General features: G+C 35.9%; 3 protein-coding genes across 12 annotated transcripts in view; 2 read left to right on the top strand and 1 right to left on the bottom strand.

Annotated features, from left to right (window-relative positions):
• LOC125668592 (O(6)-methylguanine-induced apoptosis 2-like) overlaps positions 1 to 9,279 on the top strand; it is a 21,451-nt gene extending 12,172 nt beyond the window's left edge. Inside the window, exons 1-9 of one of the 2 annotated variants that reach the window (XM_048902889.2) lie at positions 279 to 381; positions 3,491 to 3,612; positions 3,847 to 3,945; positions 4,093 to 4,278; positions 4,751 to 4,865; positions 5,140 to 5,243; positions 5,392 to 5,456; positions 5,653 to 5,843; positions 8,132 to 9,279. In XM_048902889.2, coding sequence (XP_048758846.1) covers positions 294 to 381; positions 3,491 to 3,612; positions 3,847 to 3,945; positions 4,093 to 4,278; positions 4,751 to 4,865; positions 5,140 to 5,243; positions 5,392 to 5,456; positions 5,653 to 5,843; positions 8,132 to 8,199 — 1,038 coding nt within the window. In that variant the 5' untranslated portion in view covers positions 279 to 293 and the 3' untranslated portion in view covers positions 8,200 to 9,279. Of the gene's footprint in view, positions 1 to 278; positions 382 to 3,490; positions 3,613 to 3,846; positions 3,946 to 4,092; positions 4,279 to 4,750; positions 4,866 to 5,139; positions 5,244 to 5,391; positions 5,457 to 5,652; positions 5,844 to 8,131 lie in introns of those variants that run through there. The other variant, XM_048902888.2, reaches the window with a different exon arrangement.
• Positions 1 to 17,268, bottom strand: part of LOC125668590 (ribonucleoside-diphosphate reductase small chain-like) — a 32,536-nt gene extending 15,268 nt beyond the window's left edge. Inside the window, exon 1 of one of the 4 annotated variants that reach the window (XM_048902883.2) lies at positions 17,194 to 17,268. In XM_048902883.2, the coding sequence (XP_048758840.2) occupies positions 17,194 to 17,247 (54 nt within the window). In that variant the 5' untranslated portion in view covers positions 17,248 to 17,268. Of the gene's footprint in view, positions 1 to 5,696; positions 5,852 to 17,193 lie in introns of those variants that run through there. The other 3 variants (XM_048902882.2, XM_048902885.2, XM_048902884.2) reach the window with 3 other exon arrangements.
• A 3,620-nt stretch (positions 17,269 to 20,888) lies between these two features.
• LOC125668582 (uncharacterized) overlaps positions 20,889 to 27,500 on the top strand; it is a 38,370-nt gene continuing 31,758 nt past the window's right edge. For 2 of the 6 annotated variants that reach the window (XM_048902868.2, XM_056164303.1), the window contains exon 1: positions 20,889 to 21,274. In XM_048902868.2, coding sequence (XP_048758825.2) covers positions 21,164 to 21,274 — 111 coding nt within the window. In that variant the 5' untranslated portion in view covers positions 20,889 to 21,163. The remainder of the gene's footprint in view (positions 21,275 to 27,500) is intronic. The other 4 variants (XM_056164304.1, XM_048902867.2, XM_056164305.1 and 1 more) reach the window with 4 other exon arrangements.

A 27,500-nucleotide genomic window follows, 5' to 3' on the forward strand; every position in this document is an offset into this window, starting at 1 on the left:
GCTATACTAAAACAGAAAACAACATTGTTCACACCCCTACAAGTAGGATCATTCCATTTTTTGTTCTTAGCAACTTTGCACTATTTTCGATAAAATATTCATACGGCGATGATATATAAAACTTGTTTATTTACAAACATTTTGATAGACTTATTGTAAGATTATTCTTTTAATTACAAAGTACCCATTGTATAGTATTATATTTTCTTTCATGGCATCAAATCTTGTAATGAATGCTTTACTATTTTTTTCCGTACCCATATCCGGAAGCTGTTGTTTGTCATTGTTTAGACATGGCGGCCACCGATAGTATTCGTGTTGTCGATGACGATTATGTTAAAAGAATCCATAGTAGAACAACGTCAGGGCATTTGCACAAGGGTAATCAAACGATACAAATGTTAAAATGTCACATGAAGAGATAAATGAGATATTAAACCTGTAATTTAAAGTAAAAATCAGGTAAATTTAGCCAGGTAAAATGTACTTTGGCAGAAACATTTCTACCAAACATTGGAGAGAAATAGGTGGAATAAATCTAGTACTTTTCTTTTTGAAGCGATAATATGTTGACGGTGCTACCGTTTGAGCGAGCGCACCTACATGTATGTACATAATTTATGATGTCCATGCTTTGATCAGGTTCAATCAGGGACCTATATACTAATGTTAGTATATAGGTCCCTGGTTCAATTTAAACAATTAATATCTATTTGCCAAATACTCAGTACATGAATAAAATTAGGCAGCAGAAACAGCCCATTTTAGCTTTCTACCAGGGTTTTATATTATAACATATCATACATGCATGAATGTGATTGAAATATTTAAATAAATTTTATTATTAATTAAAGATCTATATACGTTTTATTTCTGTTGCCTTCACAATGATATGCTTAATCTTTGACGCGCAAAATTTATTAACTGTATGCTCTCGGCTGCCTCTTCTTTCCTTACTTTTACTCTCAATCTTCCCAAGTCACTAAATGTGTGATTAAAAATATTCAACTCTTGTTGCAAACCTTTCATTGACAAGTTTGTAAACCTGTGTGAACAGCACTGCCTTTGAACATAAAATGCATTTCTCAATAATGATAATTTTAAATAAATAGATAAATTCAACATTATTGTATTATACATATGTGGATCCCCCCCCCCCCCCCTTGTGCACCTATCTAATATTTATAAAATGATATTCATATCACAATCCCCGTGTAGCAATATCATGTTTCAGAAGAGAAAATTAGATCAATATTTTTATTGTTGTACATAATCCTAGTTGCAACACAATGATGAAATATTCAGCATTCTCATATAATTATTGAATAAATTGCAAAATATTTGCACCCTTCTCCACTGTTGTTGTACAAATACATTAAGATTTATTCACAAAAATTGAATTAATTAATGATTTTTCAGCCATTAATAGCAAGTGGCATGGTTGGTTATCATTGGGGCAGGTGTCATCATGGTTTGCATTACCGGACATGTCAAGGAAATAGATTTAAGCAGTTCTTATTTTTAGATACGGAAAAAACAAAAATTTTAAAAAAATGTTTTTAATCTGGACGAATTCAATTCCATAAATTTTTTGGTATTTTTTAAAAAATAACTTAAACTTAGTACCTGTGCTCCCTCACATAGTTTAACAAGTTTGTCTCTTTTTTTCTTGTTAGAATAATCAATTCCTGTTGAGACTTAGTATTTTAATCGAAATTGTGGTTTGCAGTTGATATACACAATTTATATTTGATGCTATATTACATAAGCCTACTGTTTATGTACTGCATTGTATATTATCCCGGTAGCACAGCTTTCACAAATGGAAATAACAAGTATCAAGATCCACCACTGTCAGTCTTATTATGACATACGTCAAAACTTAGACATGACGTCATACATAATCTTCCCCTGCTTTTCATAAATATTGCACTTTGTTAAAATTATGCCTAATGGTGCACTGAATTTTTGAGTTAGGAGACCACAAGATTAGGATGATAATCTACGTAAGTTCACAATCGAAGTCCAAGGTATGACTGTGAGATTTCAGCCATTTTTGACAAGGAACTTCTGGGCTAAGGATAATTCTTTTTTTTAGATTTAGCTTGGATTATGTTGTGCACTTTAGTCATTAAAGCTCGCAGTAAGAAGCACTGGTTTTTTGTGCTCGCTATTATACATGAAATTTGATGGCTCATGATAACAAGCCATCATATTTTCAATAGAGAATAATGTTCCAGCTGAAAATATGACCCTCATTTACATTAGGGGACCCAAGATTCCCCACACTTACTTTCAGAAGTAGTATCGCTTTTGCAAATAAAAATGTCATTGTGTTTTATTATCTGTTAATTTGCATTCTCGCTATATGTGAATAATACATTATATCATTTGGCATTTGGAGGGATTTTATAAATTCTCATGATGGATCTATCTTAGTATCTATGTCAGTATGTGCATCCTGTGAATCTTGTTTTCATGTGACAGTCTGTTTTTTATTATTTAGTATATTGCTTTCTACATTTCATTATGTTGATGATATGATCATAACTTAAATATTATATTATTGCAATCCACCCATTCATTTCTTTCCTGTTTGCAATAAAGTTGCCCTGAAGTTTGATAACAATAGTGTCCTCACACGTTATAGAAGAGGAAAAGCAAACTTCTTTTTTTTACACAGTTTAATATTTGGTTCCTTCACTTTTTTAAATTATGGAGTTTGGTCCCATAATGATAAAATAAACAAAGCCGAAAAATCTAAAAGTATAAAGAGTTTGAAAGTATGCAGTGGTGTAGCTTCCATTGAGGCAACAGCTGCCTTGGTAAAAAAAAACCACCTTTTACATTGTTAAAATGTCGATAGCTTCTGGGGGGCACAGCCCCCCAGACCCCCTGCCTCGGTAATATTAAAACCCAAGCTACACCTATGGTATGGTTAGAATGGAGTACATATTTAAAGTCAGGTATGAATGTATTCCTAGATATACATCTCATAAATCCCTTATTTCATTCTACAATGTATATTGACATAGTGTTGCCCTTGTAAACTATGGACATTTGTCATGTGTGGTAAGGACATTCGTTACAAAGAAATTTTTATTAGTTATTAGATCTAATACTAAATCAAATGTATGATTTATTTTGTTAAAGACCTTATCATCATTACTTAACAAGTGTGTCAGGAAGTATAATAAAAACATACTATAGCCAATTTATACTGTCATAACTGTTATAAAACACACTTTAAATTACAAAAGAGGCACATTACAGACCACTGAAATGGAAATAAATTTTTGAAATTCTTATAATGTCTTGCAAATCCATAATAGGTTTTGACAAGTATCCATCATCTTGTTATTCCTCTTTTTCTGATCACTATACGTACAAGCAATTATGCGACACATTTCAACCAATGACAGTGCAACATTTAGATCTAAGTTTAAATGGCTAGTCTAGTATTTATTTTGAAAATTTGCTGTGCTTGTAGGACATGGCATTGTGGCAGCAACAGCATCAATACCCAGTAGATACCAGACCATTGTAACTGACAATAGTGACAAAAAAGGGTTTGGAGCACAAGCAAAACGTTTTCACTCCGACTTTGCTATGGTAGGTGTTGATTATCAGTTTGATATATTGTATTAGATAGAATTTTATTTCATGCAGTAATGCTGATTGTAATATTTTAAAAATATATTGCACTTCCAACCTTAGTACATGTTTATGAAAAATGTTGTTGAATTATATTATTACATTAAATCAGTATTACAGTACCAAGAATCAATATATGAATATGCAATACATGTTCTTTTAATCAGATGAAACATTTTGTCACTTTAACAGACAGATGCACCTGGGCCAGGAAGCTATGTGAAACACTCAGCCATAGAAAATAACAGTGCCTCATATTCTAAGAAAGGAACTGGAGGATTTGCATCAAAGGTTAGCAGTGATTTCAAATAGAGAGAAAGCTGTTCCTGAAAAGATTATCATTGAACTATGATTCAATAAAAATCAGAAAATCCTATTATATATGGCATATTTCAAACAGATTCAATTCATAATGCATGTATTGTCTTAAATTTGTAGTCAAAGAAAGGTTTGAAGTATATAGGAACTAGTGCCCCAGGACCGGGTGTCTATGGTATGCCAAGCATGCTGAGGACCCAGAATGATTTCAATCGATCTGAAGTGGGGAGACTCTTCCAAAAACCAATAGCACACTCAACAGAACAGGAAAAGAAAGAGAAACGACCTGCACCTAATCAATATCAAGTAATAATAAATGATATTTACATGTAGTTCATAAAAGTTTGAGAATAGTATATTGGGGAAAATGTGCACAAGTCAATAAAATTTATCAATTATTTTACATTTCATTTACAATTTAGATGGGTACATTTTAATAATTTGTTGAATAACAATAGGAATTGATATATTTTCCATAATTTATTGATATATGCTATAACGAAAAGTATAAGTAAGCTGGAAAATTTTATGATATTCAAGGATAGTCCTTTAAATACAACTATTTATTGGCACAAACACAATTACAGTAATTGGCAAAGGCCCATTGAACATCATTAAATAATGTTTACATAATTTTTATGTAGTCTTAAGTAATTGACTTCTGTATTCAAAACATTCTCTAATAAATTTCACAGTAATTTGAATAACTCCCATTAATACTACATATTTGCTGTTGAAATATTTGATTGTTCATATGCTGTGAACTGCTATTTTACAGGTTTTAAAAGTGCAGATAGGAAAAAGCAATAATGTTTCAGCTGATGCAGCTTTTAAGTCAAAGAGTAAACGAGAACTCATATCTATCAAAGACATAACCAGGAACCCTGCGCCAGGTAAAATAATTCTTGACAAGAAAAAAAAAAAGTTTCGAGAAATTATTTTGGGGTGTTAAAATTTGGTCATGGTATGAAAAATATGCTTGATTTGTAATCACTGTACCTGTCTCTGAATATAAAGAATTTCAGTTCCTGGTTTTCAACATTTATGTATGATATGAAAAGAAAAATTCAAAAAGATTTTGAAAACTATGTACAATATAACATATCCCCCCCCCCCCCCCCCCCAGTTCTTGTTAGTTGCTATTGATTTTAAAATTTCTGGTTACAGGGCATTATTCAGTCAAAGACCATCTCCAACATGAAAGTATCAAAGTACCATTTTCCAGTTTTAAATCAAGATCAAAACGACAAATGCAGCCCAGCCCAGCTCCCGTGAGTGTTTGATATTAATCAGGCAAAGCAGGCAGTAATAATCTGGTTTTTCTTGTACAAACTTGGTACTTTTTCAAATTTCTGCTCAATTCTGAACATGTGATACACACAATAGATTATAATCTCAGGTTACAAATATTTATTTTAGGTACCTGGTCCTGGTGCATATAAACCAAATGAAGCTGTTGAGCCAGCCAAAAAACAGCTTTTCCCGTAAGTATAATGAAAGCGGTATTGAATTTAGCAATATTATATGTAACAGAAATATTTTCTATGCTTAAAAAATGCATAAAAGGCTGTTTGTGATCATTCAATGACATCATAGAAGTCATTAATGTAAACATGATTTAAATTCTGTTATCAATTAGAATGCATCTATAAAATGAAGTTTGTTTAATGTATTTCACAGGAGGAAGCATTATCTATGTATATCAGCTCCTGCCATGCCATTACCAGACACCCCAGCCCAACCTGGTCCAGCTAACTATGATGTTGTCGATTATGAGGGTCCTCCTAAACATTACATGTCCAGTTCTGCATTTGTTTCCACAACCAGTCGATGGACAGGAAATGTATCTGTTGGAGAATTACCTGGTCCAGGTGGGTTTTGTCATAGTGCTCAGGTCAAAATGAATCTCTCCTACAATTTAGATATCCCCAAATGTGAAACTGATTTTGACGATCAATTATTCAGAATACCCACACTTCAATTTACTGTAGTATGTGTTTTTTTCTAATATTAGCCGTGCCGATTAGAGCCTTTTACATGGTTTAACATAAATGAGGTTCATAGAATTTCCAGAATGTGTCATGCAGTCTGATGTGAAACAATTTCAGAAGTAAAAAAAAAATCTTCGATGAGAAACAAAGAGGAAATACAATAACAATAAACTTTAGATTTTTGGAAAATCAGTGTTTATACAGATTCATTTTTATAACTAATATTATTAGTGCAATAAGTTTGCAGATTATAGAAAAATTATCACTCTAGTTTGTATTGCGTGGAAAAGATTACATGATCAAAAAGATAAAAGCCATTTTCAAACTGATTTTTTAGTTTTATTAAGTTCAGTGAACTTTAGTGTTAAGTTGTCAAGGTATACCAGATAGAAATGGACCCAATCAGTGATAAAAAAAAATTATGCTCTAGAATTATTGGCAAAGGAAGCTGTAAACTTCAGTAATATTGATACAGATTAGAACTGCATTAAGACATCCATGTTACCTAGTACCATCCGATTTCATCTCGGAGCTCGTTATGAAGAAAGTTTTTAAGAACAACTGTAGATCATTGTGAATATATGAGAAATGTAGCTTGACAAAATTTGCACGGATTTTCCAATGCTTGCCATGCAAAATAGTTTATTCTCCCCCCCCCCCCCCCCCCCCCCCCCCCCCCCAACACACACACACACAGAAATGAAGTCATTGTTTCGATATTGTGTACACATTATCGTGATACAAAGTGATACAAATCTTGCAAGTTACTGGTCAACAGGGGTGTATTTCATTCACTGAAAATAAGTTCTCCTTTCATGAAACATTCAACTGTTAGTTTCAATAAATGATGTGGAACTGACATTCTTTGTTATGCATATTAACTTCATCTGTGCACTTCAGAATGTCAAATTCAGGAATATTCTTTTCTACAATGAAAAGTTTTCAATAGTCTCTGTATATTCTATTTGGACATTTACAAAAATGATTTTAAATCTTTGTGTCTAAAACAAGAACTAGAGTTTAAGTGTATTGATTTTTGGCCAAGTTGCATAGCAAATCTCGGCTTTTAAATTGGCAAAGAATGGGCGTCTGGGCGGGCGGGTGGGTGGGCGGTGTCCACAATTACCTTGTTTGGTCTTTAACTTTCATACTACTAGGGGCATCTTTGTGAAACTTACATAACATGATCACATCCAAAAGAGGAAGGTTCCTATTTATTTTGAGGTGAAAAGGTCAAAGGTCAAGGTGACTTTGTCACTAAATGCCATAGATTTGAGCTTGTCTGGTCTCTAACTTTCATACTACTTGGTGTGTCTTTGTCAGACTTGCATATTTTGATCACATCCAAAAGAGGAAGGTTCCTATTTATTTTTGAGGCCAAAAGGTCAAGGTCTCTTTTTCACTACGTACTGTAGATTTGAGCTTGCCTCTAACTTTTATACATGTACTTGCTGGTGCATGTTTATCAGACTTCAAATCATGATGACATTCAAGATTCATGTTGCTTTTGAAATCCAAAGGTCAAGGTCATTATCACACTAAATACCTATTGCGGCCATTCAAAGCTTCATAATTATAAACTATATTAAATACGTGCATGTTTTTACTTTGTGAATGCAAGCGTGCATAATTTTCGAAACTGCAACTCAGCCATAGCATCTTTGATGCGTTATAGCGATTTTTTTTTTCAAAATGAACAATGTTTATAATAATTGTCCCCAAAATCTTCTTCCCAGGAGATAAAAATAATTTTTTTTATGACTGACTGTCAGATTTGACAACTAGTGTTGCCCAAGACCTTCTGCTACGTGTATATTGATATTCCAGCACTGGCTTCAAAGAATTCACACCCCTCCATGTAACGTGGTGTTATGACAATCTAATTAAAATCAGATCTTCTCCAACTGTTACACTGGAAGTGTAATGGTTAGAGAAGATCTGATTTTAATTAGATTGGGATCGATATAACAGCAAAATTTTCAAGTTAGTGAAAGCCTCCATTTGATTGGTCGAGTGTGAAAGGTGAAATAACATGACCTAAAACGCATTGCTGTCAGATCCTTCTCCAGTGTAACGGTTAGGGAAGATCTGATTTTAATTAGATAGGTGAATTATAAGACATTGTGTATATAAGCAGTTTATATAAGTGAAATATTTTCTCTTTGTAGCTCATTATCGTCCTGTGGGATCTGGTAAACAGTCATTTATTTACAATGCTGCAGGGAAGTGGATATAGCTCATGAGTCTTTTGAAGCATGAGTGAATGTGACTGATCGACAGTATTAAAAAACTAGTTTGAATAAAACAATACAACAGTTTGAATATACAAAGAAATTGAAACTTTACACAGATTGACATATTGAGAATTTGGTAATCATTTGAATTTGGGATTTTAATTTCATGATTGTCAGAATGAGAGGTAAAATATACATCAGTGTCAGTGGGAAAAGGGCTAGAAGACTGTGTTTCATATAGAATTCTGGGAATGATGGGTAATTTGCATGCTGTCAGATCCAGGATTGATGTCGTTCAGTAAGCTTGTCTGGATTTACAGTCACTCGCATCCACTTCTGGAGGAATTAGTCAGTTTTGTGGAAACAGACACTCTAAGTGCAAAGATCTATTACACCCCTTCATTCTGAATTCAGAGAATCAGAGGTGGTGTAGATTTTCCATTACAGGTATTGATTTTTGGAATATTTAAGGTATAATAGTGTTGTTGATTGTTTGTTTCTCATTATTTTGGCTGTATACCAATATTTTGTTAATAAATAAATGTTAAGATATACTAGTATATGTAATTTCTTTCAAGTAACATATTTGGGGGAGGGAGAAGGGAGTCTTTTTTATATTCACTGTTTTTGTAATTTAAATAACATGTAGAATTCAATTCTTTTAAATTCATTGTTTCGTGATTATTAAAAGTGACTTATGGATTGTTATACATATTATGTATTGATTATGTCCATGTGCATACTAAGGCATGCAGTACAAGTGTGGTGCTATTTAAAGCTATGGTGAGGAATCAAGACCTAAATGAATGCAGGAGATTTTGTCAAAATTGATCATGCTATATAGTGCCTTTTTGTTCAGTATCATGGATGTTTTTTTTATTCCAATCTGAAAAATCATTTATATTAAGCTCTTTTTTTTTTTTTTTTTTTTTTTTTTTTGCCTTCATTTTCACATATTAATCATGTTGTATTTATTTGATAATATTTGAGAAATATTGTATATTTTTACTATGTTGATATTTTGTAATGTATTTGTTAACAACTGTGATAAATCATTTTAAAATAAATGGTGTTATATTTAACATGTTAATTTTATACAAAGTTCATCATTCAATGAAAGCCTGAATGCTAGTATATATTGTGGAGTTATTTTAATGTGTGGATTGCCAAGATTTTACAGATTTGTTTGGAATGTAATTTTATGAGTATGGTTTCCATACATTTCATGAGACATCATATTAGACTGTATTTTGTTTTGGTTTGACGTTTATGCTCAAAACTGATACCCAATGAAATTTAATGAATTGCAAAGTAGGTCTCTTCCCTGATAAAAGTAATAGCGAGCAAAGCTCGCGTCACGAAGCGACGCGACGAGCTCGCTCCAATGATTACACATATGAGTCACGTGATTTGCTCTTCTTCAGCTGAAAAAAGATGAGTATTACCCATAATGCTTCTGGAAAAATGTCGCCGTCACTGCAGTATACTTCATTGACAAACCCGTAATTAAAATAATTAGACTGTTTAGAAAGTACCATAAATCTTTTTAAATTCCAGACAAGCTGCCTCATAGCTTCAAACATTTTGTTTTGCTTGGTTTGAGAGAAGAAGAAAAAACATTACAGCTAATATGACGTCACAATGTAATTTACATCCACCATCTTATATTTCCCGCGTTAAATGAAGAGACGGATAAAATGTCTATAAGTCGTGTTGCAAGATGTTAATGGGCTTCGCTCGTCTCAACGGTCACACCGTCCAACATATTATCTTATTGTGATATAATGTTTGCATCCTTAACCAGCTGTAAACAAAAACTGTAAACCCAGTGTGTTAACAAAGCTGTTAAGAAAACTGAAAAAGGTATGATGCAGTGGATTGAGTGAAAACAAAATTATTTTATTGTAACGTAAATGTGCAACTATCCTTTATATTTGATGATATATGGTTTCTTAGAGATTAAAGAATTACACCTGGGGTGACAGTATTTAAGTTGAAATATCTGGACCATAAGATGTACTATGTTAATATACAATTATGGACTGTTTAACAGAGAGACATAACAAATTATCAGGTTCCATAGATGATCCTTCTCATACCTGATCATCAGTGATGTCTCCCCCACTAAACAGTACATAATAGTTTTATTATCCTTGAGATACATGTAAATGAGTACACTCCGAAAATATGGAAATGGGGTGAGATTGGGGCCTTGATTTTAACGCCATTTTAGGTCCCCAAGAGATGAAAAGGAATTCATCGGGTGCAAACAAGGCTGCTACATGATCCCATCACTGACAACCATAAGGAACATGGGACACACAAATCAGTACGATATTCAACACAAGCTCTTAGATGTGCGAACAATGGATTCTTTGATCCTATTTCCTTCATTTTTGGGGGAATTTTGTACTTGAAACACTCATTGGACAGGAAATTCTATGCTCTATCGGGTGGTGCCATTCATTTTGGGGTGGCACGCACGAATGAGTGGGATATCCAACGCAAGTGTAGCTAAAGTGCCTTAGTAACCTAACTGTGTGGGCTGTGTACAGAATTGTCCCAGCGACCAGGCAAAAGCAGCGGGCTGTAAAATCGGGCATGTGGCGTGTGTGATATGTATGGACGTAGGTGTCTGGGATGAAATATTGATGCAAGTTTGACGCGAATGCTAAGATAATTGAGATAGATGAGTACACCCCCTAAATACGACACCGGAAATGAGGTGAGATCGGGGCCTTAATTCTAACGCCATTTAAAGTCACAAAGAGATCAAAGGGGATTCGTCCGGTGCGCCGAAGCCTGCTTACTGGTGCCATGGCCGAAAACCGCGTGAAAATCGCTTTGTAAATGAGTTTTAGACGTTTCATTGAAAATAAGTGACAACAATGGAGTTTTTCTATTGTGACGTCATAGTCGTCTCTTAGATGTGTGAACAATGGTTACTAAGAAGAACTGGGTGGGATTCTTTCATTGAACGCATTTCTTTCATTTTGGGGGGAATTTCGTACTTGAAACACTCATTGGACAGGAAATTCTATGCTCTATCGGGTGGTGCCATTCATTTTGGGGGTGGCACGCACGAATGAGTGGGATATCCAACGCAAGTGTAGCTAAAGTGCCTTAGTAACCTAACTGTGTGGGCTGTGTACAGAATTGTCCCAGCGACCAGGCAAAAGCAGCGGGCTGTAAAATCGGGCATGTGGCGTGTGTGATATGTATGGGCGTAGGTGTCTGGGATGGAATATCGATGCAAGTTTGACATGAATGCTGAGATAATTGAGATAGATGAGCACACCCCCTAAATACGACACCGGAAATGAGGTGAGATCGGGGCCTTAATTCTAACGCCATTTAAAGTCACAAAGAGATCAAAGGGGATTCGTCCGGTGCGCCGAAGCCTGCTTACTGGTGCCATGGCCGAAAACCGCGTGAAAATCGCTTTGTAAATGAGTTTTAGGCGTTTCATTGAAAATAAGTGACAACAATGGAGTTTTTCTATTGTGACGTCATAGTCGTCTCTTAGATGTGTGAACAATGGTTACTAAGAAGAACTGGGTGGGATTCTTTCATTGAACGCATTTCTTTCATTTTTGGGGGAATTTCGTACTTGAAACACTCATTGGACAGGAAATTCTATGCTCTATCGGGTGGTGCCATTCATTTTGGGGGTGGCACGCACGAATGAGTGGGATATCCAACGCAAGTGTAGCTAAAGTGCCTTAGTAACCTAACTGTGTGGGCTGTGTACAGAATTGTCCCAGCGACCAGGCCAAAGCAGCGGGCTGTAAAATCGGGCATGTGGCGTGTGTGATATGTATGGGCGTAGGTGTCTGGGATGGAATATCGATGCAAGTTTGACACGAATGCTGAGATAATTGAGATAGATGAGCACACCCCCTAAATACGACACCGGAAATGAGGTGAGATCGGGGCCTTAATTCTAACGCCATTTAAAGTCACAAAGAGATCAAAGGGGATTCGTCCGGTGCGCCGAAGCCTGCTTACTGGTGCCATGGCCGAAAACCGCGTGAAAATCGCTTTGTAAATGAGTTTTAGGCGTTTCATTGAAAATAAGTGACAACAATGGAGTTTTTCTATTGTGACGTCATAGTCGTCTCTTAGATGTGTGAACAATGGTTACTAAGAAGAACTGGGTGGGATTCTTTCATTGAACGCATTTCTTTCATTTTTGGGGGAATTTCGTACTTGAAACACTCATTGGACAGGAAATTCTATGCTCTATCGGGTGGTGCCATTCATTTTGGGGGTGGCACGCACGAATGAGTGGGATATCCAACGCAAGTGTAGCTAAAGTGCCTTAGTAACCTAACTGTGTGGGCTGTGTACAGAATTGTCCCAGCGACCAGGCAAAAGCAGCGGGCTGTAAAATCGGGCATGTGGCGTGTGTGATATGTATGGGCGTAGGTGTCTGGGATGGAATATCGATGCAAGTTTGACACGAATGCTGAGATAATTGAGATAGATGAGCACACCCCCTAAATACGACACCGGAAATGAGGTGAGATCGGGGCCTTAATTCTAACGCCATTTAAAGTCACAAAGAGATCAAAGGGGATTCGTCCGGTGCGCCGAAGCCTGCTTACTGGTGCCATGGCCGAAAACCGCGTGAAAATCGCTTTGTAAATGAGTTTTAGGCGTTTCATTGAAAATAAGTGACAACAATGGAGTTTTTCTATTGTGACGTCATAGTCGTCTCTTAGATGTGTGAACAATGGTTACTAAGAAGAACTGGGTGGGATTCTTTCATTGAACGCATTTCTTTCATTTTGGGGGGAATTTCGTACTTGAAACACTCATTGGACAGGAAATTCTATGCTCTATCGGGTGGTGCCATTCATTTTGGGGGTGGCACGCACGAATGAGTGGGATATCCAACGCAAGTGTAGCTAAAGTGCCTTAGTAACCTAACTGTGTGGGCTGTGTACAGAATTGTCCCAGCGACCAGGCAAAAGCAGCGGGCTGTAAAATCGGGCATGTGGCGTGTGTGATATGTATGGGCGTAGGTGTCTGGGATGGAATATCGATGCAAGTTTGACATGAATGCTGAGATAATTGAGATAGATGAGCACACCCCCTAAATACGACACCGGAAATGAGGTGAGATCGGGGCCTTAATTCTAACGCCATTTAAAGTCACAAAGAGATCAAAGGGGATTCGTCCGGTGCGCCGAAGCCTGCTTACTGGTGCCATGGCCGAAAACCGCGTGAAAATCGCTTTGTAAATGAGTTTTAGGCGTTTCATTGAAAATAAGTGACAACAATGGAGTTTTTCTATTGTGACGTCATAGTCGTCTCTTAGATGTGTGAACAATGGTTACTAAGAAGAACTGGGTGGGATTCTTTCATTGAACGCATTTCTTTCATTTTTGGGGGAATTTCGTACTTGAAACACTCATTGGACAGGAAATTCTATGCTCTATCGGGTGGTGCCATTCATTTTGGGGGTGGCACGCACGAATGAGTGGGATATCCAACGCAAGTGTAGCTAAAGTGCCTTAGTAACCTAACTGTGTGGGCTGTGTACAGAATTGTCCCAGCGACCAGGCAAAAGCAGCGGGCTGTAAAATCGGGCATGTGGCGTGTGTGATATGTATGGGCGTAGGTGTCTGGGATGGAATATCGATGCAAGTTTGACATGAATGCTGAGATAATTGAGATAGATGAGCACACCCCCTAAATACGACACCGGAAATGAGGTGAGATCGGGGCCTTAATTCTAACGCCATTTAAAGTCACAAAGAGATCAAAGGGGATTCGTCCGGTGCGCCGAAGCCTGCTTACTGGTGCCATGGCCGAAAACCGCGTGAAAATCGCTTTGTAAATGAGTTTTAGGCGTTTCATTGAAAATAAGTGACAACAATGGAGTTTTTCTATTGTGACGTCATAGTCGTCTCTTAGATGTGTGAACAATGGTTACTAAGAAGAACTGGGTGGGATTCTTTCATTGAACGCATTTCTTTCATTTTTGGGGGAATTTCGTACTTGAAACACTCATTGGACAGGAAATTCTATGCTCTATCGGGTGGTGCCATTCATTTTGGGGGTGGCACGCACGAATGAGTGGGATATCCAACGCAAGTGTAGCTAAAGTGCCTTAGTAACCTAACTGTGTGGGCTGTGTACAGAATTGTCCCAGCGACCAGGCAAAAGCAGCGGGCTGTAAAATCGGGCATGTGGCGTGTGTGATATGTATGGGCGTAGGTGTCTGGGATGGAATATCGATGCAAGTTTGACATGAATGCTGAGATAATTGAGATAGATGAGCACACCCCCTAAATACGACACCGGAAATGAGGTGAGATCGGGGCCTTAATTCTAACGCCATTTAAAGTCACAAAGAGATCAAAGGGGATTCGTCCGGTGCGCCGAAGCCTGCTTACTGGTGCCATGGCCGAAAACCGCGTGAAAATCGCTTTGTAAATGAGTTTTAGACGTTTCATTGAAAATAAGTGACAACAATGGAGTTTTTCTATTGTGACGTCATAGTCGTCTCTTAGATGTGCGAACAATGGTTACTAAGAAGAACTGGGTGGGATTCTTTCATTGAACGCATTTCTTTCATTTTTGGGGGAATTTCGTACTTGAAACACTCATTGGACAGGAAATTCTATGCTCTATCGGGTGGTGCCATTCATTTTGGGGGTGGCACGCACGAATGAGTGGGATATCCAACGCAAGTGTAGCTAAAGTGCCTTAGTAACCTAACTGTGTGGGCTGTGTACAGAATTGTCCCAGCGACCAGGCAAAAGCAGCGGGCTGTAAAATCGGGCATGTGGCGTGTGTGATATGTATGGGCGTAGGTGTCTGGGATGGAATATCGATGCAAGTTTGACACGAATGCTGAGATAATTGAGATAGATGAGCACACCCCCTAAATACGACACCGGAAATGAGGTGAGATCGGGGCCTTAATTCTAACGCCATTTAAAGTCACAAAGAGATCAAAGGGGATTCGTCCGGTGCGCCGAAGCCTGCTTACTGGTGCCATGGCCGAAAACCGCGTGAAAATCGCTTTGTAAATGAGTTTTAGGCGTTTCATTGAAAATAAGTGACAACAATGGAGTTTTTCTATTGTGACGTCATAGTCGTCTCTTAGATGTGTGAACAATGGTTACTAAGAAGAACTGGGTGGGATTCTTTCATTGAACGCATTTCTTTCATTTTTGGGGGAATTTCGTACTTGAAACACTCATTGGACAGGAAATTCTATGCTCTATCGGGTGGTGCCATTCATTTTGGGGGTGGCACGCACGAATGAGTGGGATATCCAACGCAAGTGTAGCTAAAGTGCCTTAGTAACCTAACTGTGTGGGCTGTGTACAGAATTGTCCCAGCGACCAGGCAAAAGCAGCGGGCTGTAAAATCGGGCATGTGGCGTGTGTGATATGTATGGGCGTAGGTGTCTGGGATGGAATATCGATGCAAGTTTGACATGAATGCTGAGATAATTGAGATAGATGAGCACACCCCCTAAATACGACACCGGAAATGAGGTGAGATCGGGGCCTTAATTCTAACGCCATTTAAAGTCACAAAGAGATCAAAGGGGATTCGTCCGGTGCGCCGAAGCCTGCTTACTGGTGCCATGGCCGAAAACCGCGTGAAAATCGCTTTGTAAATGAGTTTTAGGCGTTTCATTGAAAATAAGTGACAACAATGGAGTTTTTCTATTGTGACGTCATAGTCGTCTCTTAGATGTGTGAACAATGGTTACTAAGAAGAACTGGGTGGGATTCTTTCATTGAACGCATTTCTTTCATTTTTGGGGGAATTTCGTACTTGAAACACTCATTGGACAGGAAATTCTATGCTCTATCGGGTGGTGCCATTCATTTTGGGGGTGGCACGCACGAATGAGTGGGATATCCAACGCAGGTGTAGCTAGGAGTTTTTCTATTGTGACGTCATAGTCGTCTCTTAGATGTGTGAACAATGGTTACTAAGAAGAACTGGGTGGGATTCTTTCATTGAACGCATTTCTTTCATTTTTGGGGGAATTTCGTACTTGAAACACTCATTGGACAGGAAATTCTATGCTCTATCGGGTGGTGCCATTCATTTTGGGGTGGCACGCACGAATGAGTGGGATATCCAACGCAAGTGTAGCTAAAGTGCCTTAGTAACCTAACTGTGTGGGCTGTGTACAGAATTGTCCCAGCGACCAGGCAAAAGCAGCGGGCTGTAAAAACGGACATGTGGCGTGTGTGATATGTATGGGTGTAGGTGTCTAGGATGAAATATCGATGCAAGTTTGACGCTAATGCTGAGATAGATGAGCACACCCCCTAAATACGACACCGGGAATGAGGTGAGATCGGGGCCTTAATTCTAACACCATTTAAAGCCACAAAGAGATAAAAAGGGATTCGTCCGGTTCTCCGAAGCCTGCTTACTGATGTCCTGGCTGAAAAGCGTGTGAATTTTTCTATTTTGACGTCATAGTCGTCAGTTACGTGCTATGATACGCTAGCTTTGTCTAGACACTGTCTTCCCAATCGGAACTCCTCGAATGTCTCGCGCACTCAACATAATGCGCGAGACATTCGAGGAGTTCCGATTGACTGTCTTCCAACGAGTTTGATTTAGGCGATTACTTGCCTCGTGTACAGCACATATTAATATTACGATTGTAACATCGAATGTTTGAATGCTTTTGTGAATATGTTTTGACGGTCTCATCACAGGGGCTCGGTTGTCAGATATTGAAGTTTTGTATTATTTGTTCTTGAATAATATATAAATAAAATCCACCACCTAAACCCGCTCTTTTTGTCGTTTTAAAATTTTATATCATATGTACATTTATAAAAGTAATTTACATTTTTTTTTTTTAACGGCGAAAAGAGCGGGGTTTTTTGGCGGATTTTATTTGAAATTTTATTCAAGAACAAATAATATCTGACAACCGAGCCCCTCTGGGTGTCATTACTTTTGATACTGTAGTTAGTCGTATTTTGTTAAACTGGGCTTACCTCGTGTACCCGTGTTCTCTGTTTACGTTGTGACGACATTTTCCCATAATGCATAGCGCATATTGTGCACAAGTTATTTCTTTAAAATAACATTATAGCTAATTGTTTTATAGGCAATGATATTTAATTATGGTGTTTAATTTACTTATTTTTTAATATTATAGTGTGGGAATACTTAGTGTGGGAAAGGGGGAGGTACCTTTTTACGTGACACATTTGTTGAACGCGTTTCATGATGTCACGATATGCAACGTAAACTTGTGCCAATTTCTACCCAGAGTTATCGTTCCTTGCACTCACATATACAGAGGTATATCAATTTACCTCAAATCTAGGAAAACTTTTCAATAGAATAATCCATACTAGGGTACTTGAATTTGTAAACTCTATGTCACTGATATAAAGCGAAAATCAAATTGTTTTTCAAAGAAAATTGTAGAACATCAGACCACTTGTTCTCTATATAAAAACAATAATTGACCATTACAAAAACAAAAAGTATATGCTGCTTTTATTGATCTTAGAAAAGCATTTGACACTCTATGGAGATTATGTTTATTTTATAAACTCCTTGAATCTGATATTTTCCAAATATTGTTTAATATTCTATTTTCCATGTATAGTATAGCACAATGAGTAGAATCAAATTTTCTGATGGATTAGTGATGTATTCAATTCTGAATGTGGTGTCAAACAAGGGGATGTTACTCTTCAATGTATTTGTTGATGGTATTGTCAATGACTTGAAAAATGGAAAATGTGACCCTGTACAAGTAAACAATGTTCATGCAAATTGTCTGTTATATGCTGGTGATATTGTAATCTTTTCTGAAAGCAAAAGTGGCTTACAGACCAGCCTTGATATTCTAGTAACTAATGTTTAAATTGGAAACTGCAAGTCATTGTAGATAAATATAAAGTTTTAATATTTAACTCTAATGGCAAACCTCAAGGGAAGGCTATTAATGGCACATCGTCGCAAACCACGTGTCATTGTAGATGTTGTAATGCTTGCAATACTGGTTTGATTGAGGATGAAATTCATTTTCTTGTTCAAAGTAAATTTTATCATTCCAAGCTAAGAAACACCTACCTTAGCAATATTTATGATATAATAATGAAAAATATTACTCTCGACAATGAAAGATACATGTTACAAGTATATTTAAACAGTGATATGTGATAAACATAAAATCTTTAAAATTACTGCGAAATTTATTAGAGACTGTTTTGTTTTGAATATAGAAGTCAACTAAGACTACCTAAGAATTATGTAAACATTATCTAATGATGTTCAATGGGCCTTGCCAATCATTGTAATTGTGTTTGTGCCAATGAATATTTGTATTTGTATACATATATGTATATCTCTGTCAACGTCTCAAAATAAGCAATGTTATTCCACATGTAAATCCACTTTTTTACGGCTAATAAAACTAAGAACTACTTTATGAAATATCGGGGAAATGTAGGACAAGCAACTATTTGTAGTTTTTTGCCCCCATTACTGTGTATTCTTCGTGTACAGTCTATGTATAGAACAACCCAAGGGACCGGTCAATATTTATTGGGGAATTGGGACCGGTGCAAAATGCAATAGAACTCGCATTTATTTTGACTTACATACTGATAGGACTCAACTTTTTAAATTTTCAACACTGATAGGACAGCTAATTTTTTTTTTATGTATCAATGAACAAAAAGTATTATAAAGTATTTCAAACTTTAATTCAACTATCTTACAAACAATTATATACTGAATTGTATGCATGCTTTATTTCATGTCCAAGTTGAATATAGTAGAGACAATTTGCAATAAAATACTGGACCTTTGAATTTTTTAAATATTAAAACATGTAATTAAAAATCACAAAAGAAGTATTCAGCTGTAAATAACATTATACATGTAAGTTTTGCATGGAGTATGGATTTCAATCATAGGAAATGGAAATGGTGTATCATGTTGGTCGTAACTCGAAGGATACAGGCCAGAATTTAACTAAAGTCTAAACACATTTTTAATAATTTGATAGTTTGCCAATACAGCCTATCATTGGGTCAAATGCTGTCGGGCTGATTTGTTTCATACCGATTGTTAGGCCGTTCTTGGCACACTGAGTTTGACTACGGATAACTCCGTTTACCTGATCAATATATAGGGCTCACGGTGGGTGTGACCGGTCGACAGGGGATGCTTACTCCTAGGCTGTTCCCACCTCTAGTATGTCCAGGGGTCCGTATTTGCCCAACTCTCTATTTTGTATTGCTTATAGGAGTTTTGAGATTGATAACTGTTCGTTATCTTCACCTTTCATCCTCATGTATTTACAAAAATAAAATTTACTTCTCATATGTACATTCTACTTTCATTTCTGTGGGAATTCCCAGTCGTTAAAATAGACGTACTATATTTATTTCGCTATATTTATTAGTTTTATACGCGCGCTGTTTACAACTGCATTACAGTCATGAGGAAATGGCTATCATAGCAATTAGTAGAGACATTGAAAATGTAATTATAGAAATATGCATTGGCTTTGTACTAAAATTCAAGTAATATCGCATTAGTTAAAAAAAAAAAAAAAACGCAATAAATTAGCGTGCGCAAGATCTAAGCTATACATTCCAAGCTATATTAAAATGGTCAGTTCTCCCTCCTTCACCTTCATCGATCCCGTTTTTATCATAGATTCTTTAATTTATTGAAATGGATGTACCCAACAACTGTATTCACCGTATGAAAAACTTGCAAGTGAGGATGGAAAGGGTAAACAGAAAAGTGGGGCTGGAGGAAGATTAAAAGGGAGAAAGTGGGAAAGAAGAAGTAGGGGTGAAATTTTAAAAGTCTTATGCACGTGCTCACCGCAAAGTGTTAACATTATATATATTACTTGGATGATAAAATAAACTCGTTTATATAGATGATTTAGTAAGTATGCTCCGGACTGTGGTGCAGTCACGAGGGCATGGTAAATTTACTGGGTGGATATGGGGATCCACTTCAAACAGTGCTGCACGTCTACGAGCTTTAACTTTGAGAAAATAGGTGTGTAACCCTTATTAGTCTGATTACGCTATGCATTTTTAAAATTCTTTTAGGGTTAGGGTTAGGGTCAATATTGTGCTACGAAGTATGTGATAATGAATAGGGGTTCGATATACAACAGTGGACTGGCATCAAAATATCACGTTCATTTACATTTTAAATCATAATATATCATAAACACGAAACCTCTTTTGCAGGGATGACCATTTCTACCTCTTCATCCTTCCTCTTTCATCTCTCTCTCTCTCTCTCTCTCTCTCTCTCTCTCTCTCTCTCTCTCTCTCTCTCTTAATCCGACAAGGATTCCTAAATTAACAGACTGTATATATCTAGGTAAAATGATGCAATACAATATCATGATAACAAATGCATGGTGCAGATATTAATAATTCAGATAATTTGAAAATTGCTTCGTAAACTGTGTATGATGTGTATCACGTTATTCTGGACATTATCTTTCCTACAATAAATAGTTCTAAATAAATAAATCTGATGATATTACTAAAACAATTACATAAAATTGTATCTGTATTTAAAACTTGTAATGACCAATGTTACACTTTCCACAGTTTAATAATAAAAAAGGGGGGAGGGGCAACTATCTAGGCCACCCATTCGAGCCTACGTTCTGCACGACCTACATTCTTCCATCGTAACAAGTAAATCCCTACGCGTTCGTCGTAAAACGTATTACTCCGCGTGCACCTTATCTGACACCGGTGGTTGATCGGGGTCGGAAAGAAGCCACTAGTTTGGATGTGTTGTGATGTATTAGATATATATAAGGTGTTTTTTTAACTTTTACTATGCAGATGTTTTGGATTATATACAAAGTGGATCTTCTGTTCGGGATAATTTGATATCTCACCTGGTCGTTTCATCAGGTGTGTAAGTGGAAGATCGTTTTCGAAAACGTAAACAAACATGGCTTCGAAGTGTCGCAAGTTCGAGCCCAATATTTTCAACAAATTGAAGTGCCAGGCTTGTTTCGGTGCCAAGGATGCGCATTCTGCAGAAGCTTTACATAACAATAAAGTGAGTATCTCATGCTGATTTCATTCATTCACTACAAACCGCGGCTCATATTGAGACACCTAGTTCTCGGGGTAGGTGTAGGTATGCCTAGTGCAAACTCCTGTGTACAATTCAGAGCTTGATGACAGATATATGTGTATTTTGTCGTTAATGATCAGTTAAAACTTATATGTTTCTCATGAAAAAAGTATGCTGCATATCGATATGGTATACACGTTTGGCAAAGCATGCATCTGCATAGCTCTTTGATATTAATAAAAACTCAACTTTCGGTTTTTATTTATCCAGCAAAGTTGTGATTTAGAAAACTATTCCATCCTCTTTGATAGGGTGTAGATTACTCGTGCACAATGCAAACTCGTTGGACAGTGGACATCAAACGTACACCCCTAAGTGTATTAATAGTTAACAGAGTAAATTTCATTGCTAATTTATAAAATTTACCTTTTATCATACGTGTCAGAGGTACTTTCAATTCATGATTATGCCATATTGTGCAACTTCTCAGATTGTGCTAGTTCCTGAAAACATAAATTGCACTGTAACAGTTAGGGAATTTTATACCCCCCATTACTAATGCTGTCACAGCTATACTTTGTATCTAGTGGATATTTAATGTGGAAACGCATCACTTAGGCTTGTTGACTCCCCATGCTTGAGGTCTCAATTATAATTTTCCTATTGTAAAATTAAAACTGGGTGAGGCAGACGATTATAATTGCTTTGATGCACTGAATATGGGAATCTGACCCACATTCCTTCAATAATTGATAAATAGGACTGCTCCCGTTACAAATTACAAATTGTTTTGCTAACCATGTTGTCATACCAGCATGCCATCCATGCCATGGAGGTTACAAATGTAGTGCATCACCTTTAATATTTTGTGCTGTAAATTCCAAGCAATTTTTTTCCACGACAGTGTGTTATAAAGTACTGCAGGTGATGGAATATTTGAAGTAGAGATGCAAATTCATTATGAAATTTCTTGCAGCTGATATTTGTACCTGCATCATGTACTGCAATACTTTTGTTGCTGATCGTTCCATTTTGTTAAATACTAGAAAGTAGATTTGCAGGAACACAAAAAGATGCCTATCAGTAAGGTTTGATATTTCACAGTTGGTGGTATATTTTCCATTTATTGGGCAACCCAAACTCCTGGTGGTAAAACTCAGAATTTTATGCTAAATTTGAACCAGATGGTGTATGTGCATCACAATGAAACTGCAATCACAAAGAAAGTTAATAAATTAATATTTCTTTTTTGGATGTCAGGCACAAAAAAGATGCAACTGACACACACAAGTATCCTTACTCCCATAACAAAAAATATATGGATCAGCAGATTTACATCTGTTCTGTGTTTGCACTGCTTCACCCTAAAAGAGAGACAACGCGGACATATGTTGCGTATGAAATAGATTTTGTGGTTTGCGTATTTCAAGATGCATATATATTTACTTCCTATGTACACTGTAGCTTGTGTGACAAGTTCTGATTGGTTATCAAGCAGGGTGTAATTTCCAATAATACACCCTGCTAAAGTGGGGAGGGTATAAAACATGTCATCATAATGCATTGTTTCTTTACATTAAAAGATAAAAAAAAAAAAAAAAATATTGTTTGCTCTGTAGAACATTATTGAGCATGATTCAATGTATTGTGATGTCACATTATTTGAACATGTGGCTTATAAAACATGTTTTTTAAAATATCTGACATTGAATTTCCTTATAATAATTACATGTAATATAATTGGGTTACATAGGAAATGAATTTGTTATCCAGTTCCAAGTAAGCCTCAAAGTGTATGGAAAAACCTGGGGGTAAATCCTGTAAACTATTAGTTGAACCTGAATATGTTTAGGTGATTTCCAGACTGAATGTTGCTAGTGTCCACAGATAAGTGTTGACCTTATGCCACAAAATAAATTCATCAGCTGTAAGAGAATTCAAGAGAGAGAGAGAAATTGAATTGCAAGAACTTGATATCACATGCTAGTTGACAGTGATGTAGTTAATCTTTGAATACAATAGAATTTAGCTTTCTTTTTTTTTCAAATAAGGGCCCTTTTGAATATTGTCTATTATATACAGCAGACATGATTCAGACAGTACAATATACAGGTATGCAAAAATTAAAGCTTGAAAAGGATGAAAATATATATGAACTAAGTATGTGTTATTTTTCACATTATAACCTCTTTTCATGTGTTTAATTATACATACAATATTGTAGTACCATAATGCAAAACAGATTACTTTGTAATTTTAAAAACTTGGAGGCTGCCCAGGGGCAAATGTACTGGTACTTATATATGTTATATATGCATAAGTATGTAGGGTTATATGCTAAAGTATGTCAGAAGTAGAAAACTGTTAGGACATTTAATGACTCAGATTTGCGAATGTGTCATGTATATATAATGACCAATGTTATGAAAAATATGAAATTGTCAAATTTTTGGGAAGATCTTACCCTTCTTCAGGACAACAGAATATTTACATAGATATGGAAACTAGATAAATAAAATAAAAATGCAAACTTGGCACTAAAACTAAACTACAGAAGCTGAGAACAAACAGGACATGCATACATGTAGATACATACCTATATACATGTATGTACATATATATCCCATTAACAATATTACAATATATATATATACAAAATATTAAAATGGTTCCACTAATTAGTTCAATAACAACAGAAAGAATCTCAACATTCTTGCATTTAATTTGTCCTCATTATTAGATAAGCACTAAGATACCACAGTGCCCTGTGTAATATTAAATTCAAATTATCTTTTTTTCCCAAAGTGTGGAATATTTTGCACATTCAAAAAGTATACATATATATAATTCATCTTTAACAGACTCAAGGAACATTTGTCAGTACAACTAGTCTACATCAATTCACGTTAATTTATGCAGCACTTGAGCTTTTTAAAAAAAAAAAAACGCAGTTAAAACTACACAGCAAATGAAAATTCATACATGTACTGTCTATTCTGCCAAGATCACATTTAACAGCTTTGACTCTGAGATATATAGCAGATACATTTCATTTCAAATCTCTGCTAGCTTTTTTTTTTTTATTGATGTAAGAAATGTTGACATCCGACAATGAGATGGATAGTATTTGACACCTGGTAACTTGTTTACAGTTCTCCTTGAATGACATTGGTAATCATATCTTGACGTTGTTCTGTATGCAGGCAACTATGAAGTGAAGATAGCCCTGAAAGCTCCATTATCTTCTAATTATTCATAGTTTGTATAGAGGGGTGACTTTATGCATGTAGTAGTTACCAAAAGGATGACATTCTAGTTTTCACCATGCATGTCAACATGCAAAAATGTATTTTTAAAAGCGATTGGGTCAGTATTAGGGTGACAAGCTTTACAGCACACTTTCAGAGTGATTGCCTTGAAAAGGACACCCTGGCTCGAGGCTAAGATTTGTGAGCTGTCATGTCTTTCTGTTTGAAGTTGTTTTATTGACAACTTGGACTGAACACAATCTGAAAACATTTAGGTACATAGTTTGAACAGAAACCTTGACAAAAGAGGTCTTTTGCAGTGCATATTGGAAAGATAATGATGTTTTCTCTTTAAAATCCAGAATAGAAGAGAAGATAAAACAGGGGCTCATAAAGTTAGTTTTGGAATGCATTCAGGAGTCAGTTGGATGTTATCTCTGCATTGTTTGAAGGCCAAACTGAAAATTATTGTGTTTCCGCAAACCCAACTGACCTTGAATTATACCTTCTACCCAATAATTTTTTTTTTGTATTTTGTAACTTATTGTTTGAGAGATCATTGAATGAACAATTGTTTGAGATTTGACACTTGTATTTACTTCATTATAGGCAATTTATTTCAAAGTATATTTAAAGTTGTGTTAATATTGAAAAATGAACCTTAATATATATATATACCTGCAACTTCATGGACAGGGCTCGAAATTAACATATGTCCATCAGTCTGTTACTGGTTAAAGGTCTGGCGGACTGACATACATTTGTTTTAGACAGTCTGATGGGACTGGTTAATTTTTTAAAGCATCATTTTAGAAAATATACTTATGGAATCTTGTACATGGATTTGGCATTCCTCTGTAGATATCAAACAAACTCAAACTCGGTTAGTAAATATAGATTTCATAAGTGTTACAATATTGTCTGAGGCATATTGAGTTAGATTCCATTATTTCATTGAATAACATTAACAAAATATGTTTGATTACTTCTGGAAAATTCCGATGGACTGGTAAATTTTTCTGCGGACTGGTTGAAATTATACCCTATCAGTCCGGCTGGACTGGTGATGTAAAAAGTTAGCTTCGGGCCCTGATGGAGATTGTGTACTCTACAGTTGGAGGAAAAATATGATTTATTTCCTACTGACCTACCCAAATTTTGACCTGGGTGTAAGCAGAAAAACACAAATTTTAAATTTGTGGCCTTAGACTATAATAAAAAAAAATACGCTGAATTCTGCTAGCCAAGGATATTTAACATTCTTTCAGTATATGTTTACAAGTTAGAGAGAGAGAGGGAAACCATAAGTATTGTACCAGATTTTTTTTATTATTCTGGATTATTAAAAATGATGAATCTTTCAACATCTAAATGATTTTAAATAATCATAGTACCCATGCATTTCAACATGATGAAAGCAAACATTCACCCTCCCAGACACAGATGAAGCCGACCATAAAGTGATCTTGTATAGCCACAAGCCTCTGGCTCAGAAGTAATGAATATTTGTACTACGTACATGCTGATTAGGAGAACAAACTTGCACATGGCCTCTCTCATTGAAACGTACATATGTCTGTAACCCTAACTGACCGATAAGCTAGTTTTGATTGATGTAAATAAAATTGATATTGCATAATATTTGGATTATAGCTATAGTGCATATATTGTGCATTAGGGTGGGCTATTTAGATTGTTTAGCTAATGCTAATAAATGATGACTTTATTGTGTACGTTACTATTTTAAGTTCAAATATAAAGAGTATTTAGTAGTTGTAATAAATTTGTAATTTGGGAAATCAATAATGAGATGCATTTATATTTAGGCTGATTTCAGTTGGTGCCAATTGATTATGGACATTCCTAGCTGTTTGTTCTGTTTTCGGGTGTGCTAGTATTTTTTTTTTTTTTTTTTTGTGTGTGTGTGTGTGCTGTACATGATATGGACATTCCTGTTTGTTCAGTTTTCGGGTGTGCTAGTATAATCAGTTTCTTTTTTTTTTTTCTTTTCTTTTTTTGTGCTGTACATGATATGGACATTCCTGTTTGTTCTGTTTTCGGGTGTGCTTGTTATTTTAGGTAAGTTGCCTAACCTGTGAAATATTTTATGCTAATTCAGGTGTAAAATAGTAAAATATATTATCCACAAACAAGATCTGATGACCAGATATTCAGCAGATTAGTGTAGGTGTGAATTATAATACCACAAGTCCATGAAGAAATGGAACATTCCTGGGATTCTTGTACACATAACACAATGACTCAATGATATTAGATGGGCTAACCAATTAATTATGCATTTGGGAAGAGTTTTACAATATTCAGAAAAATGTATTGAATGTGAGCCCAATTAAGTCATATTGAGAGGGGGGAGAAATGACTCCGGAGTCCGGAAAAGCTAGTTATGCATTGGTCATTTTGTCAGGAGTCTTAGTTTTTTAAGGATCCTATATTTTGATTACCTTGCTTCAATCATATAGTGACTTAAATTAATTAACAGCCACAAACCAGGTCATTATCAGGGTTTTCCATCAATACTATCCATTACTGATTTAGATGTTAAGATGCAAGTTTTAATTTGGAAATGGAGTTTACTATATGTATGCCCATAGTCTATATGTCTTGATATCTTATATATGAATTCAATTGCTGTCGTTCATGAGACGTGTGAGGCAAATCCAAGTTTTTAGGTTGTAATTCATACCAGATATGAGACAAGTACAGTTGTAGGCCCCTAGGGCAAGTTTATGATTGAACACAAGCTCTAAGTCTGATTATCTGGTGTATTCAGAAGTCTATTTCAGTACTCTGACAATCAATGACCATGATGTGTGTGGTAACAGTCTTCTTAAGGACAAGGCCTGATTGTGGCAAATATATTTTGCATGTACCTGTTGGAACAGTGTATACTATTAATGGGTGACATGCTGTCAACTCAGCAGACATGAAATTTACTGGTA

This window comes from Ostrea edulis, chromosome 4, assembly GCF_947568905.1.
Source record: "Ostrea edulis chromosome 4, xbOstEdul1.1, whole genome shotgun sequence".
NCBI lineage: Eukaryota > Metazoa > Mollusca > Bivalvia > Ostreida > Ostreidae > Ostrea > Ostrea edulis.